The sequence below is a fragment of the Sorex fumeus genome, unplaced genomic scaffold (assembly GCF_029834395.1).
Source record: "Sorex fumeus unplaced genomic scaffold, SorFum_2.1 ptg000226l, whole genome shotgun sequence".
Taxonomy (NCBI): domain Eukaryota; kingdom Metazoa; phylum Chordata; class Mammalia; order Eulipotyphla; family Soricidae; genus Sorex; species Sorex fumeus.
Genome location: NW_026606283.1, coordinates 1,572,053 through 1,585,000, shown reverse-complemented (window position 1 = coordinate 1,585,000; position 12,948 = coordinate 1,572,053). Strand labels below are relative to the sequence as shown.

General features: G+C 57.2%; 1 protein-coding gene across 1 annotated transcript in view; it reads left to right on the top strand.

The window, feature by feature from the left end:
• The window catches only part of SLC19A2 (solute carrier family 19 member 2), a 14,547-nt gene extending 1,983 nt beyond the window's left edge, over window positions 1–12,564 (top strand). The window contains exons 2-6 of the mRNA XM_056108571.1: window positions 2,919–3,521; window positions 5,737–5,959; window positions 6,549–6,741; window positions 8,243–8,384; window positions 12,246–12,564. Coding sequence (XP_055964546.1) covers window positions 2,919–3,521; window positions 5,737–5,959; window positions 6,549–6,741; window positions 8,243–8,384; window positions 12,246–12,374 — 1,290 coding nt within the window. The 3' untranslated portion in view covers window positions 12,375–12,564. The remainder of the gene's footprint in view (window positions 1–2,918; window positions 3,522–5,736; window positions 5,960–6,548; window positions 6,742–8,242; window positions 8,385–12,245) is intronic.
• The last annotated feature ends 384 nt before the right edge of the window (window positions 12,565–12,948 follow it).

Sequence of the window (12,948 nt, the reverse complement as noted above, 5' to 3'; positions counted from 1 at the left end):
CCTCCCCAGACCCTCCGGGGCGCCCCTTTGGGGGTGGGGGTTGGAGGGGATGCCCCCTTCCCCGGGCGGCGTGTTACTGGGGTCTCTTTCCCAGGCAGGAGCCAGGGACCCTTCGCTGGGCCTGGGGAGCTGTTTGGGCAAGGCTGTGGGGGGTCCCGGCCAGCCCCTTGCCCTCCGTCTGTGCCACCCGGGCTGAGAGCCGGGCTGGGCGGACGGTCCTTCCTGAAGGACACAGAGAACCCTCACGCGGCCTGCGTGAGCCTCACCGCGGCCGGCCCTGCGAGGGAGGACTTTGAGAGCTCCGGGAACAGAGTCCATCCTGGCGTCTCGCTCTTGGCCTGCCCGGCCTGGGGTCGGAAGGGCACCCGGCCCTGCGGAAGGCTGTGACCAGCCCCCCTTCAACTCCTGACCATGTGCAGGGGGTCGAACCCGGGGTCTCCTGCCTGCAAAGTTCCACCGCCCTCAGCTCTCTCTCTGCATGAAAGAGGGGCACACCGACGCCCCTCTCTGGGGTGGCCGCCCAGGGCCCTGTAGGGCTGACATGAGACTCTGCGTGTCGTGTCGTTTGGTCCTTGACATTCAAGGGTGTTTGCCTGGCTGGGATACCAGGGAGGGCCTTGCATGCAATTCCCCGGCACCCCATACGGTCTCCTGAGCACTGAGCCAGGAGTCAGCCCTGAGCACTGCTGGTGTGAGCCAAAAGAGAGAGAGAGAGAGAGAGAGAGCACTTGGGGGTCAGCCTGCTTTCCCCAGAAGACGGGACTCTCTCTGGTCAACGGGGAGAGGGTGCGCTGAGACCCCCCTCCCCCAGGGATACCCCTCCCCCCCAGCAGAAACAAGATTGCTGGTGGCTGGCTTGGCCTAAGCAAAGTCCCATGCTCTGTGACATACATCTCCACGTGCTTGTCCCGGCTTATCTAAGGAGAAGCAGGCGGTGGTGGCATTGAGAAAGGGGTGTGTGTGTGTGTGTGTGTGTGTGTGTGTGTGTTCTTTTCACCTCCCCGCCCCCCCTCCCCCCCGTTGATATTTGAAAGCTGATCCGTCTGGTCACGTGCCTCCTGGCTGGGGCTGTGACCACAAGGCCCAGTCTGATCAGAAGAAAGTTTTCCACGGTCAGCCGTGTCTAGGGGACACTGGGACACGGCCAAGGCCGAGGTGGCCGGCCGGCCCGCCGGGGCAGGTGCCGGCTTGCGGATGGATTGTGTAATGAATGAACACAGCGGCGTGGGTTATTGCAAATGGGGGAGGAAGAGGAGGGCAGGGAGACAGCCCCGGCTCAGCGCAGGGCTGGCCCCCACCCCGGCATTCTGGCTGGTTCTGCCGGGGGGGCGGGGGGGACAGGATCTCCCTCTAGGGTTGGCAAACCCGACCCACCGGAACCAGCAAACCAGCCCTAGGCCCTGCTCAAGGACAGTTAGACAAATGATCCACACGAATGGTCGAATGGTCGGTGCAGTTGGTGACGCTCTTTAACCTCCTTCAGTGGTGGGGGGTGGGTTGGGGTGGGGGGGGCGGCATTTCCTCTTCCGGCTCTTCCTGAGAATGTTCCTCTTAGATCAGGCAGAATCAGGGAAAGTGCTCCCGTGTTGTCAGGTTTTATTTTATTTTATTTTTTTGCTTTTTGGTCCCACCCGGCGATGCTCAGGGCTGACTCCTGGCTCAGCACTCAGGAATCACTCCTGGCGGTGCTCGGGGGACCCTATGGGATGCTGGGGATCGAACCCGGGTCGGCCGCGTGCAAGGCAAACACCCTACCTGTTGTGCTGTCGCTCCAGCCCCTGTTGTCAGGTCTTAAACCTGTACGTTGGGTTTGGTTTGGGTTTGGGGGTCACCCCTGGCGGTGCCCGGGTTTCCTGCTGGCTCTGTGATCAGTCCCACCCCCCACGCTGTGCTGTTGCCCCGCCCCAAGACCTGTGTGTCGGAGACAGATTCTGTGTTGACTCTTTCAGACAGAAACTTGATGAACAGGCAAATCGAAGAAAAAGACAAGCGTGTGGGCATGGGTTCAAGAACCAAGGTCGCCTGGGAGTCGTCAGACATGCTCACACACAGTCATACACAGAGTCACACGGCCAGTCACCCACCGTCACACACAGGCACGGCAGCACGGCCTGAGTCACACGTGGTCACACAGACACAGGCACAGTCACATCTAGTCACAAAGCCTCAGTCACACACAGTCACACGTCGTCATTCACAGACACACACACAGTCACACAGCCAGTCACGCAGCCACACAGTCACACACAGCCACACAAAGTCACACACAGTTATACAACCAGAATCACACAGCCACACAGTCACACATGGTCACACAGTCACACATAGTCATTCACAGGCACACAGCCAAAGTCACACAGTCACACATGGTCACAAGTCACACATGGTCACACAGTCACACATAGTCATTCACAGGCACACAACCAGAGTCACACAGTCACACATGATCACACAGTTATACATGGTCACACAGCCACACACAGTCACACATGGTCATACAGCCACACACAGTCACACAGGGTCACACAGTCACACAAAGTCACACAGCCATAGCCATGTAGTCACACAGTCACACAGCCAGAGTCACACAGTCGCACATAGTCACACGTGGTCACACAGTCACACAGAGCCACACGGTCACACATGGTCACAGAGTAACACTCAGTCACCCATGGTCACACAATCACACACCGTCACACCCGATAACACAGTCACACACGGTCACACAGTCACCCGCAATCGCGGCCTGCTGGTCAGGGCCTGCCGACAGGCCGGATCCTCCTGGAAGGACCCCCCCGGCCCTTCCCTGCTTTCGTCTCCCTCCCAGCCTCCCCCCTTCTCAGGGCGCGTGCGTCCCCGTCCCAGACCAGCACCCAAAGAGGTCTGAGCCGGCGGGCGCTCACGGGCTCCGTCCGCAGGTGTTCAACGAGATCTACCCGGTGTGGACCTACTCGTACCTGGTGCTGCTCTTCCCCGTGTTCCTGGCCACCGACTACCTCCGCTACAAGCCCGTGGTCCTGCTGCAGGGCCTCAGCCTTATCGTCACCTGGTTCATGCTGCTCTACGCGCGGGGCCTGCTGGCCATCCAGTTCCTGGAGTTCTTCTACGGCGTGGCCACGGCCACGGAGGTGGCCTACTACTCGTACATCTACAGCGTGGTGGACCCGAGCATGTACCAGAAGGTCACCAGCTACTGCCGCAGCGCCACGCTGGTGGGCTTCACCGTGGGCTCCGTGCTCGGGCAGATCCTGTTCTCCGTGGCCGGCTGGTCCCTGTTCAGCCTCAACGTCATCTCCCTCACCTGCGTCTCCGTGGCCTTCGCCGTGGCCTGGTTCCTGCCCATGCCCCAGAAGAGCCTCTTCTTCCACCACAGTCCCTCTGCCCGCCAGGGCCCGAATGGCATCAAGGTCCAGAACGGGGGCCTCGTCCCGGACCCGTCCACTGGCCACCACCTGCCCGGCTGGGAGGACATCGAATCCAAAATGCCCCTGAACCTGGAGGAGGCCCCGCTGCGAGAGCCGGTGAGTTCTGCCGCCGGAAGTGGCCCTCGCGGCAGCTGCTCTGGGGAGAACCAGGGGGACGTGGCACTTGGGGCGTGGCGCCTGCGTGGCATGTGGGACGTGGCATGTGACATGTGGCGCGAGCGTGGGATGTGGCACATGTGGCATGTGGTGTGGTATATGGGACGTGGCACATGTGTGGCATGTGGCATGCAGGTAGTGCAAACATGGGATGTGGCACATGGGGCGTGGCACATGTGTGACACGTGACATGGCATATGGGACGTGTCACGTGTGTGGTATGTGGAATGTGGCGCAAGCGTGGGATGTGGCACATGGGGCATGGTGCATGTGTGACACATGACATGGCATGTGGAATGTGGCATGTGGGACGTGGCACCTGCATGACATGTGGAATGTGGCATGTGAAATGTGGCACGCATATGGCGCAAGTGTGGGATGTGGCATGTGGGGGCATGGCACATGTGTGGCACATGACATGGCATATGGAACGTGGCACATGCGTGGCATGTGGGCACGCATCTGGCGCAAGTGTGGGATGTGGCACATGGGGCATGGCACGTGTGGCATGTAGTGTGGCATATGGAATGCGGCACATGTGTGGCATTTGGGACGTGGCATGTGAAACGCGGCACGCATGTGGCACAAAGCGTGGGATGTGGCACATGGGGCATGTGATATGGCACATGTGTGGCATGTGGGACGTGGCATGCATGTGGTACAAACACGGGATGTGGCACCTGGGGCGTGGCACATGTGTGGCATGGGATGTGGCATGTGGATCCTGGGACACGTGTGGGATGCGGCACACGCATGGCATTCATAGGAAGACGCGGCCTCTGGTGACACGGACCTCAGCCTCTCACCCACGTTGGTTCCCTGGACCTGACAGAAGGTTCATGTTGGGGACGGCGAGTCTGTTTCACCCCGGCGGGGACGGCTCCCGCTTCAGACTGGCTCCGTGCTGAGGTCACCCCTGGCCCCGCCCAGATGCCCCCGCCAGGGATTGAACCCAGGTCAGCCGCCCTGCACGGCAGGCACCTTCTTCGCTGTCCTGTCTCTCCAGCCCCTGCTCACTTCATTTGATTAAAGGCCCTCCCGTTGATCGTCGATTTGCTCGAGCGGGCCCAGTAACGTCTCCATTGGAGACTTTGTTGTTACTGTGTCTGGCATATCGAATACTCTCGGTAGCTTGCCGGGCTCTCCGAGAGGGGCGGAGGAATCGAACTCGGGTCGGCCATGTTGGCTGCGTGCAAGGCAGACGCCCTACCCACTTCATTTGATTATTTTATTTATTTTTTTTTTTTCACTTTTTTCTTTGGGGGCCACACCCGGCGATGCTCAGGGGCTGACTCCTGGCCCAGCACTCAGGAATCACTCCTGGCGGGGCTTGGGGGACCCAAGGTGATGCCGGGGATTGAACCCGGGTGGGCCGCTTGCAAGGCCAACACCCTCCCCGCTGTGCTGTCACTCCTGTCCCCTGACAGATCCTTTAGGGAGTGAGTCAGCACCCACTTTTGGGGCCCACACAGGCTCGTCTCTGTCGTGGATGCATGAATGAGTCTCGGGGTTCCCTGTGGCTCTCTCTGATGGTCTCCCTGGCGGCCCCCTGTCCTGTCGGCCCAGTGTGTCAACGCGGAAATGAGACTCGCAAGGACCTGCTGTCCCTCCGGCAGGCCATACTGGCTGTGCCCGGGGCCTCTCTGGGTCTGGGTTACAGTGGCTTTTTCAGTTTTTTTTATTTCTAAATTTTATTTATTTGCTTTTTTTTTTTTTGATAATGTACACAACACCGTGCCGTCTCTTGCCCCCTTACCTGACCTGTCCCTCCTCCAGTTCGGAGCCCAGGGTGCCAGCCGTGGCCAGGAACGCTGGCTGGTGCTCGGAGGTGACGCTTCTTCCCGAACCCTCAGAAGCACTGGGTGGGGCTGGAGCGATGGCCCAGCGGGGAGGGCATTTGCCTTGCACATGGCAGACTCGTACCTGGGTTCGACCCCCAGTATTCCATAGGGTCCCCCAACACCGCCTGGGGTAATTCCTGAGTGCAGAGCTCAGGAGTCAGCCCTGAGCATCGCCGGGTGGGACCCAAAAAGCAAAAAAACAAAAACAAAACAAAAACAAACAAACAACAACAACAAGGAAACCCTCCGAAGCGCTGGTTCGGGGCCCCTTCCCGCCGCCTGACGTCTCTTCCCGTCGCTGTCCATCCATCCAGGAGGCCGGCCCCGCTCAGCTGCTGGCGCTGAAGGTCCTGTGGGACGACTTCCTCGCCTGCTACTCCTCGCGCCCGCTGCTGTGCTGGTCGGTGTGGTGGGCGCTGTCCACCTGCGGCTACTTCCAGGTGGTCAACTACACGCAGGGCCTGTGGGAGCAGGTGGTGCCGTCCCGCCAAGCGGCCATCTACAACGGCGGGGTGGAGGCCGTGTCCACGTTGCTGGGTAAGCAAGCGTCCGCCACGCCCCATCGGGTCCCCGAGCCCCGCCAGGAGTGAGTGCTCTCTGAGCACAGAGCCCTGAGCACCTCCGGGTGGGGCCCAGAGGTCAAACTAAAAACGAGGGGCTGGAGCGATAGCCCAGCGGGGAGGGCGTTGGCCTGGCACGCGGCCGACCCGGGTTCGATTCCCAGCATCCCCTAGGGTCCCCCGAGCACCGCCAGGAGTGATTCCTGAGTGCAGAGCCAGGAGTAACCCCTGAGCATTGCTGGGTGTGACCTAAAAACAAAACAAAACAAAAAATAAATGAGATAGATCAGGGTCTGAGAGACAGTACATCAGGTAGGGCATCTGCTTTGCACACAGTGGACCCAGGTTCGATCCCCAGCATCCCATAGGGTCCCCCGAGCACCACCAGGAGTGATTCCTGAGTGCAGAGCCAGGAGTTGGCCCTGAGCATCGCCGGGTGGGACCCAAAAAGACAAAAAACAAACAAACCAAAAACCCAGTGATGCTGTCCCTGTGTCCTCTAAGGATGCAGCTGAGAGGTCAGCAGGCCGAGACTGCTGGTCACTCCTCCCCACTTTCCCCTCCAGGGGCCGTCGCTGTGTTTGCCGTGGGCTACGTCAAGATCTCCTGGTCCACCTGGGGGGAGGTGGCGCTGTCCCTGTTCTCGCTGCTGATCGCCGCCGCCGTGTACGTCATGGACACGGCGAACAACATCTGGGTGTGCTACGCCTGCTACGTGGTCTTCCGCATTATCTACATGCTGCTCATCACCATAGCGACGTAGGTACCTGCGTCCAGAGCCGGACACGGGCCAGGTCCGACTTGCTCCTTTCTTGTTTTTTTCTGGTTTGGTTTTCTTGCTATTTTTTTTCTTGGGGGGTGGAGGTTGTTTCTTTGTTTGGGGCACACACCCAACGATGCTCAGGACTGACTCCTGGCTCTGTGCTCAGGGCTGACTCCTGGCTCTGTGCTCAGGGGTCACTCCCGGCTCTGCGCTCAAGGCTGATTCCTGGCTCTGTGCTTAGGGATGACTCCCGGCTCTGTGCTCAGGGCTGACTCCTGGCTCTGTGCTCAGGGCTGACTCCTGGCTCTGCGCTCAGGGATCACTCCCGGCTCCGTGCTTAGGGCTGACTCCCGGCTCTGCTCAGGCTGACTCCTGACTCCGTGCTCAGGGCTGACTCCCGGCTCTGTGCTCAGGGCTGACTCCTGGCTCTGTGCTCAGGGGTCACTCCCGGCTCCGCGCTCAAGGCTGACTCCTGGCTCTGTGCTTAGGGATGACTCCCGGCTCTGTGCTCGGGGATGACTCCTGCCTCTGTGCTCAGGGCTGACTCCTGGCTCTGTGCTCAGGGCTGACTCCTGGCTCTGTGCTCAGGGTTCACTCCTGGCTCTGTGCTCAGGGATCACTCCCAGCTCCGTGCTTAGGGCTGACTCCCGGCTCTGTGCTCAGGCTGACTCCTGACTCCGTGCTCAAGGCTGACTCCCGGCTCTGTGCTCAGGGCTGACTCCTGGCTCTGTTCCTCAGGGAATCACTCCTGGTGGTGCTCAAGGGACCATCGTGATCGAACCCATGTCGGGCAAGGCAAATTCCCACCTCTGTACCATCTCTCTGACCCCGTGATTTCTTTTCAAACTAAAAATTATTTTGTTTGTTTTGGGGCCACACCTGGCAGTGCTCAGGGGGTGGCTTCCTGGCTCTGCTCAGAGACCCTATGGGATGCCGGGGATCGAACCCAGGTTGGCCAAGTGCAAGACTAGCTCCCTCCCTGCTGGACGATCTCTCCAGCCTCACAAACTGAATTTTTTTTCCTTTATTTTATTTTCTGTTTTTTTTTTTCTTTGTGTGTGTGTGTGGGGGGGGTACTTTTTATGTCACACCTGTCGATGCTCAGGGCTGACTCCTGGCTCTGCACTCAGGGATCACTCCTGGCGGTGCTCGGGGGACCCTGTGGGATGCCGGGGATCGAACCCAGGTGGGCCACGTCCAAATGCCCGTTGTATTCTAAGTATTGGCCTGGCCCATGAAATTTCCTTTTTCTTTCTTTGTGAAAAGCAGCCCCTAGGAGGAAGCACGGTAACATTCCTGCTTTCCTGCTTTTCTTCCCTTCGTCCTTGTTGCCCTTCCAAATGTGTGCCTGCAACCAACACGATTCAGCAGGAACTGCTTCTCACTTGGCGGTTGGAAAGCAGCAGAAGGGGAACGGGAGGGGTTATTCTGCATGTTTGACTGATGGGGCAGACCTGGAACTGACCCCCGCCCACGCCCTCCCCTTCCTCCCCACAGTTTCCAGATTGCGGCCAGCCTTAGCATGGAGCGCTACGCCCTGGTGTTTGGCGTCAACACCTTCATCGCGCTGGCACTGCAGACGCTGCTGACGGTCATCGTGGTCGACGCCAGTGGCCTGGGCTTGGATATATCCACGCAGGTGAGAGGCTGCAGGGTGGGCTCCATCCACAGGGCTTGAGGAAACCGCATTGGACCGTGGAAACCCTTAAGTCGCCCGAGTTCCCTCCTGCCTGCAGTTCCTCTCCCATCCTGAGTGTTTTCTTTTTCTTGTTTATTTTATTTTATTTTATTTTATTTAGGGGGGGGTGGGGGACACGCTTGGGGATGCTCAGGGCTGACTCCTGGCTCTGCGCTCAGGGATATTCCTGGCGGTGCTCAGGGGACCCTCTGGGATGCCGGGGATTGCACCTGGGCCGGTCACATGCAAGGCAAATACCCTCCCATTGGTGCTGTCGCTCCGGCCCCCCAAGGTACATGAATCCCGAGTTGTATCTGTCATAGAATTAGAGAAGTCCTAACTTGCCCTGTTTACCTTTTCCGTCAGTAGTTATTAATACGAGCTTATGACCATAAGGACATAAGCTACAAGATGGACAGACTTCTTCGTCAAGACCCTGAATGATCGGTTTGAGGCTCTGCATGTTCCTAGAACGAACAGATGCCATTGGGCTACGCTAGCACGCAACCGGGATGGATGGAGACGTTACTGGCGCCCGCTCGAGTAAATCGATGAATAACGGGGGATAAAGTGATCAAGTGATGACCATAAGTGTTCAATTCAGGAATTGAACACTGAAAATTGAACCTAGGTCGGCCGCGAGCCAGGCCGACACCCTCCCCGCTGTGCTATTGCTCCGGCCCCAAGTTCTGAGATTTTTCAGTAATGGGACTGTCACCTGCTGAAAGACGCCCAGAAGCGTGTGCAAGAGCCGTTTGTACTGTTGGTTCCTTCCAGGCCAGACCCTCACTCTCCTCCTTCATCTGCTCACCAGTTCCGGGCCCGGAAGCCCGTCTCCCGGCTCAGAGATGCTGTTCCCCTCCCCAGGTCCCCTCCCTCCTCCCTCCTTTATTGAAATGGTCCTTTGCCCACCCACTGAGGGAGTTTTTTTTTTTAAATATGTTACTTCATTACTTATTTTTTTAAATTGTTTTAAGATTTTTTATTTTATTGATTCACCATGAGATGGAGCATTATAAAACTGCTCATGGTTGGGTTCCAGTCCTACAGTGCTCCAACACCCGTCCGTCCACCAGGGCACATTTCCCAGCACCAGGGTCCCCGGGTTCCCTCCCATCACCCCCGAACCACCCCCAAACCCAGCCTGTGCCTCTATGACAGGCACCTCTCTCTCTCTCTCTCTCTTTCTCTCTCTCTCTCTCCCCCCCTCTCTCCCTCTCCCTCTCTCTCCCTCCCTCTTCTTCCATCTCTCTCCCTCTGTCTCTCCCTCTCTCTCTGTCTCTGTCTCCCTTCCCCCCTCTCTCCCTCTCCTTCTCTCTTCCTCTCTTCCTCTCTCCCTCTCTCTTCCCTCCCTCTCTCTCCCTCTCCCTCCATCTCTCTCCCTCTGTCTCTGTCTTCTCTCTCTCTCTCTCTCTCCCACACACACACTCTCTCTCTCCCCCTCTCTCTTCCTCTCCCTCTCTTCCCTCTCTCTCCTTGCCTCTCTCTCCCTCTCTTCTCTGTCTCTCTCCAGACCCCAAGCCCTGCCCATCCCCGGCAAGAGAGCTCGGCAAGCTACCGAAAGTATCTCACCCTCACGGCAAAGCCTGGCAAGCTCCCTGTGACGTAGTCGAGATGCCAAACCACAGTAACAATTGTCACCATGGAGACGTTACTGGTGCCCGCTCAAGCAGATTGATGAACAAAGGGAGGACAGTGACAGTGACAGTGATCGTTTGCAATATAGATTCTGAAAGGTTATCCTGAACATCCTCTTACTCCTTTCAACACTCAGTTCTTGTCCAAGGGTGACCATTTCCAACTCATGCTGTCATAATGGACCTTCCTCTGTCTCAACTACCCCCTCCCCCCGCCCGTCATCACTACTCTTCAGGGAGACGCAAATCAAACCCACCAGTGACATCCCCTCTCACACCAGAGACTGGCACACATCCAAATGAACAGAATCAACCAGTGAGGGGTCACCCCCGGAGAAAATCCCATCACAAACACCCGAAGACCATGTGAAGGCTGTTCCCCGCCCCCCAGGCCCCCCATAGTGGCACCTGCCGCATCCCAGGCAGCTCGCCGAGGGCCCGCGCTGGCCTGTCCCTGGCCAGGAAGGACACTTGAGTCAGAAAGAGCCTCCCCCAACCCCCCATAGCCACAGTCACTCCTTCTCTGTCCACTCTCCCACATCTCCTGAGTGAGCGACACGCACAGGGGCAGGGCAGGGCGATACTGCATCCCCCGGAGAGATCTCAGAGAGAGAGGGAAGGAAAAAGCAGTGCTCCCGGCTCTCTCTCTCCCACCCCTTTTTTATTATTTTTTTTTATTATTTATTCATGTATTTATTTTGGGGGGGTCCCACCTGGCGATGCTCAGGGCTGACTCCTGGCTCTGCACTCAGGAATCACGCCTGGCGGTGCTCAGGGGACCCTATGGGATGCTGGGGATCGAACCCAGGTCGGCCGCGTGCCAGGCCAACACCGTCCCCGCTGTGCTTTTGCTCCAGCCCCCCCTCACCAAATTTGTGTGTGTGTGTGTGTGTGTGTGTGTGTGTGTGTGTGTGTGGAAAGGGTTTATCCAATACTTTGAGGAACTGCTGGAGATAGCATCTGTCCAAACAGCATGTAGGTTTTTAGCAAGTTGTTTTTCACTGGTGATGTTGACAAACCAAGTTACTGCAGGAAAAACCGGTTTCTTGGGCAAAGAAATCCCTGAATAGGCCACGCCTGACCGCCCGGCCCTGTACTGCCCCCTGCTGGGCGCAGAGAGAATCGCTCAGCTCAGCCGGGACAGTGCAGAGCCAGAATCTTCTGGGGATACTCCCCAACACAAATGCGAATCCTGTCGCAAATACTGTCGTGGCGGTGACTGGCTGTGCCGGTGAACATCTACCCCCGAGGTCTGTCACTTGTCAGCATCCCCCGGAAGTGCTGTGAATCCCTTAGGATAGCTCATGGCCACCTTGGTCCTTTGTGACTCCTGCCGCTGATAGGCTGATAGCAGGGGTCGGGATGCCCAGTGGTTTGAGCTGTGCCTTGCTTCACCCCCTTTTTGTCTCTTCTGGAGCCTCGTAGGTCTGGGAGGCCTCGTGGCCTCCGAAATTGAGGAGACATTTCCCCCCAAAGTTGTCCCCCATCCCACACGCATGTCCTCAAACAACTTGTATATCTGCAAGAATGTTTTTTTTTTTTTTGTTCTTTTTTTGGTCACACCCAGTGATGCACAAGGGTTACTCCTGGCTCTGCACTCAGGTATCCCTCCTGGCAGTGCTCAGGGGACCCTATGGGATGCTGGGGATCGAACCCAGGTCGGCCGCGTGCAAGGAAAACACCCTACCCGCTTTACTATTGCTCCAGCCCCAAGAATTTTTTTAATTAATGACAGGAGAGGTTATATGGAATGAGACCTGAGTAACAAAATAATGTGGAGTGATAGCACAGCAGGTAGGGCATTTGCCTTGCACGCAGCTGACCCGGGTTCGATTCCCAGCATCCCATATTGTCCCCTGAGCACCATCAGGAGTAATTCCTGAGTGCAGAGCCAGGAGGAACCCCTGTGCATCGCCAGGTGTGACCCAAAAAGCAAAAAATTATTTTAAAAAAATTTTAAAAGTTAATGCAATAATTTAATTAATAATAAATAATAATAAAATAAATAATTTAAAAAGTTAATGCAATAATAATAATTTTAAAAGTTAATGCAATATATTTTAGGTCCCAGAGTTGAAAACATATTTATGCAAATGCAAGTAGGCACATCTGTCGTGACTGCAGATAAGCCTAGATACCGTAGACCCTCTGATCGATAATCTCCCAATCACGACTTCCCCTTCAGTTCCTGATCTACGCCGGCTATTTCGCCCTCATCGCCGTGGTCTTCCTGGCCAGCGGTGCCGTCAGCGTCATGAAGAAGTACCGGCAGCGGGAGGGGCCCGGGCCAAGTTCTCCAGCGGCAACTCCCTAAGGGAGAATGACAACATCCTCGGCCCAGCACCGCTGCTGTTTCTCTGTCGGTGGAAGGTGTCGATGGACCTTTGAGGGACACGTTTCGTGGCTTCCAAGCAGCGACTTTCCGAGTCAACCTCTCAGTTCCTGAGCTTCGTACTCTTCGGAGGATCCTGCCACGTTGATCTCCTGGACTCATTTTGCAGTGCTCACTTAAGGATGATGTTCCATCCCATCCCCCCATGACTCAGAAGTCAACTTGAGTTTCCAAACTGAGCGGTCAGGCAGCCACTACTGGGGGCGGCCCAGCTGTGTGGAGCTGGGGTCTTGGCTGGACTCTGGGCGGGGCTGCGGGCAGAGGGGCCGCACGACACTGGGGGGTCTGACCCGGAGGGGGTCCCCAGGGCTCAGTCTTCCCTTCCCCTTTGCTCTTCTTCCCAGTGCTCTGCTGGGTCCACGGTGGGGGGGACAGACACTACGTGCCCCGGCTGTCTTTGTTCTGGTTTGTCATCCCGACCTCAGAGCATTGTGTGTGTGTGTGTGTGTGTGTGTGTGTGTGTGTCTCATCTTAAGTTATTATTATTATTTTTTGA